The sequence below is a fragment of the Apis cerana genome, linkage group LG3 (genome assembly GCF_029169275.1).
Source record: "Apis cerana isolate GH-2021 linkage group LG3, AcerK_1.0, whole genome shotgun sequence".
Taxonomy (NCBI): Eukaryota; Metazoa; Arthropoda; class Insecta; order Hymenoptera; family Apidae; genus Apis; species Apis cerana.
The window spans coordinates 12,488,220-12,491,987 of NC_083854.1; the positions used below are offsets into that span (position 1 = coordinate 12,488,220).

Genomic DNA, 3,768 nt, shown 5'->3' on the forward strand with positions numbered 1-3,768 from the left:
CATCCATTCTTTTTTGTCTATTTTTCGAACTCTATTTGCATGGCAAAATTTATGCTCAAGAAACGATTGCGATATCTTTATATTATCGATCGATTAAAAATTTTAACAGACTCTATTTTTAATCCAATTTTTAAATGTTGTAAGTATATATTTTCTTAAGTATTTATATCATACAAATATAGACCAATAATACATATATTATACGTATATTTATATTCTTATAGATCATATTGTTTTTATGAACAATTTTAAAAATTTTAATTTTATAAACAATTTATTATATGATACATAATATATATCGCTTCTTAATCGATAAAAGACAAAATACCTTTTAATAATCGTACGATAATAATTATTTCACTGAATTCTTAAATATAAAAAGTATTACCTAAAGAAAGCATACATAAACGAACGCCTTGTTGACAGAGATGATAATCTTTTATAGGTAAAGCTAAAGTTTCATCTAGAAGTTTTAAAATTTTTAAATAAGATTTTAACGCTTCTCGATGGTTTCCTTGTTCGAGATTTCTGGACGCGATTTTAAAAATTGTATCTGTCTCTTGTAGCGCTTTTAATCCTTTGAAAATATTTATACATTTCCCACATTTGGAACATTGGATCATAAATTCGTTCGAATCTGTTTTTACGGGTAAAACGTTTCCACATTCTTTTCCAGTTTCGCATTTAAATCTAAATATTAAAAAAAAAATTAAGATTAAGAAAATTATTTTTCACTCATAAGTTTTAAATAAAGAATTAAACCTTAAAATCGTTGGATCGATTTCTTCTAAAAGAGGCCAATGCTCTCTACATGCTTCACAGTTGCAATCGAAAAAATATTGCAATCTCAATTTTCTCTTCCGTTCACTTTCGGAAGTAACAGTAAAAATTTGACCGTAGTTCTCAGAAATTTCCTCTCCGGATGAAATGGAACGAATTGCTCGTACGACCATAGTCGTACCGATAAAGTATCTATATGACCAATGACACTTAATTAGATATTCTTTAAAATGAACAAGAATATAATAAATTTATATTTATCATTAAATCATAATCTCATAGATAATTATTAACAAAGATAACTAATGTTATAATTCTATTTACCTGATGATACCAGGATTGCACGAATGATTAAATAACGATATTGTCGGATAAAGTCCTCCACCGATAAATTTGCTTTTAGCGTTTGCTAAATTATTATCGGCTTTTGGTATCACTAATTCCGATATCTGAAAATCAAATTGAAAACGAATTAAAAACGATTATTAATTCCGTGGAAAAAATAATATATAACTTACTTCGTGAGCGTTAAATTGTATAGTCATTAAATTATGTAGAATTAAACCGCCTATATATAATTCACCATCGGAAAGTTTTGCTTCTACCGTATCTGGAGTTTTAACGTGTTTCGGAAAATAGGGACTCTTTTTCAACAGTCTCAATAACCAACTAGCTATATAAGATCTGTGAAAGAGATCTTCTACAGTCCTTTTGTCCTCGTGAGTTACTATATGAAGAAAAATATCAAGTGTACATATATCGTATTTTTGACAATCTATTGTTAAACATACATACATATATATATTCAATTTGTTAAAAAATCGAAGAAACAGCTTTAAACGTAGTTATACATTTAATCCTATTTTTATACTGTAAACAAATCGAAGAAATTTAATTACCTAACCTAAACATAATTTTGAAATCATCGGATCGATAAGGTTCACTCGCGGATACTTCGAATTTATCCTTCGAATTCACATCTTTCAATTTGTACAATTTGTCGAACGATTGTCGAACGATTATCCTCAAAGCCAAAAAACAATTTATAGAGGTTTTCGACGCCCACAAAGTCGGCAGTATCGGGCACTCGTTTTCATGAATCTTGGCATCCTTGTCTCTACATGAAATACTGCAATAAGCGACACAACTACACGTCTGGCAAACAGCTGGTATCGGTACGAATATTTTTGTCAAACAATAGAAACAATTGATGAGTCTGAAACGTAATTACTTCGTATTATATAAATATGTATATATATATATTTCGATGAAAATTCAAGCGAACCTGTATTCCGCCAATAGGAATGCACTATATGGTTTCTCTATTGCCAGTATTTCCCCAGGTTCGATATCTTTAGTAGCAATCGCGTGTCTGCCTATGTTACCACCTTCGTCTCTTATTTCAACCGCTTTGCTGCAAGAAGGGTACAAAGGATTGCAGTCCTCGATTTTTAGAGTCGGTTTCTCGGGCTCGATCATGTTCCTTTTTTCAGGAATTTTCGGCCCTTTACGTGCCAACTGATTACCCTTCTCTATCACGGCGAGCATGATTCTGATGTCCGCTTCGAGCTTTTGTTTCTTCTCCCCGGATAATTTCCCATTATCCAAAGCTTTTAAAGCGCTTCTAAATGCCAAGACAGCCTCGTCGTGCCTTTTTAACGCGAGCAAACATCTGGCCCGTCTTTCTTCGATCTTGTAACGCAACTCTTGAGGATATCCCATGCGCAAAGCTTCTTCCGCGTCGGTGAGGGCGTAACTGTGCTTTTCTAGATGGTACAGCGTTGCCGAACGATTTGCCAATACAACGCCTACATCTGGGAGAGGGGATTAGTTAATTCAATTTAATCCGATTTAATTCGTACGATTTAATAAAATTTAGATCGGAAAATTATTTCGTACAATTCATGGAGTGATAAATTAAAATAAAATAAAGAAGAATGAGAGATGGCGAAATTTTCAACAGTGAAATAAATATAACCGATGATAACATCAACGATCGTCAATTACCTTTTTGAGGTGCGAGCAGAACGGCGTTCGAATAAATTTCCAACGCCTTAATGAATTCTCCACGGCCGAAATACTTGTTACCAACATCCTTGAGTTTCAGAGCTTTCTCACCGTTCTTCAACATTTGATCCTCCACTTCTCCGATCTTTATAGCCAAATCGTAAACTTGCGGATACCGCAACATGAAATCGATCCTTTCCGAATTGCTATTCAAAGATATGAATTTTTTCATGTCTTGCGGTGTAATTGCATTTTGCAACCGGTGGAAATTTGATCGAAAGTAATCGCTAATTTCGTTATCTTCCAGCATTCTCCAGCCTTTAGATCGATTCTCTAATATTCTCTCGAGTTTTTTAAAGTATATATTTTATTACTCGTTTCCAACGTTCACTGGACACGGTTTGGAACGGAAAAACAACGTAACCACACGTAAGAATTTTGACTTCTCTTCTCGAAGAAAGATTATTTTTCCAGTCGAGAATGCATACGCGTTGTCGACGGTCGACGACACCCGATGCCACTGGCAACTTGCTACACCCAAGCGTCCAAAAACTACGTTCATCTATTCCCGTATGCGCTATTTCTGGTTGCATCGGTTCGTCGTAGATTCGTGCAATAGAACAAGCGAGTTACAAACATAAGCACGTGTAATTGATTCAATCTTTCCAATTTGTTTTACAAGCCGAATCTTTCGTAGACACTCATAGTGTATTTTGAGCGCGAGGGGGGGAGGGCAGAATGCAAACTATCCGAGATCAAATTTTCGTATGCAACGTCATTTTTTGTTTTTTCTTCTTTTTACATACAAAAGCTTTTTCAGAAATTTTGTGATGAAAAAAAAATGTCTCTATATATTCGAATAAAGGTAAAGTTTACATTCAAGTTTAATTTATATTTCATAATTTGCATGGATATCGTCGTTAAATTATTCGTTTAATTTTTTTTTTCCACGTGTAGAATCGGGTTTATGGAAAATAGTAG

The 3,768-nt window shown here is 33.5% G+C and overlaps 1 protein-coding gene across 1 annotated transcript; it reads right to left on the bottom strand.

Moving 5' to 3' along the window:
- Window positions 1-115: 115 nt before the first annotated feature.
- LOC108001127 (SET and MYND domain-containing protein 4-like) lies at window positions 116-3,473 on the bottom strand. Its single transcript, XM_017061988.3, has 7 exons — window positions 2,788-3,473; window positions 2,066-2,594; window positions 1,680-1,996; window positions 1,299-1,507; window positions 1,105-1,229; window positions 763-972; window positions 116-690 (listed from the first exon to the last, which is right to left on the bottom strand). Exons 1-7 carry the CDS (start codon window positions 3,095-3,097, stop codon window positions 369-371), a joined length of 2,022 nt encoding a protein of 673 aa, XP_016917477.1. The 5' UTR covers window positions 3,098-3,473; the 3' UTR covers window positions 116-368.
- Window positions 3,474-3,768: the final 295 nt, after the last annotated feature.

Excerpts from the sequence above, each read along its gene's own strand:
- LOC108001127 (XM_017061988.3), bottom strand. The coding sequence starts at position 3,097 with ATGCTGGAAGATAACGAAATTAGCGATTACTTTCGATCAAATTTCCAC. Across the intron at positions 1,230-1,298 it reads TACAATTTAACGCTCACGAA|ATATCGGAATTAGTGATACC; the intron begins GTAAGTTATATA and ends TTTGATTTTCAG. Across the intron at positions 691-762 it reads ATCGATCCAACGATTTTAAG|ATTTAAATGCGAAACTGGAA; the intron begins GTTTAATTCTTT and ends TTTAATATTTAG.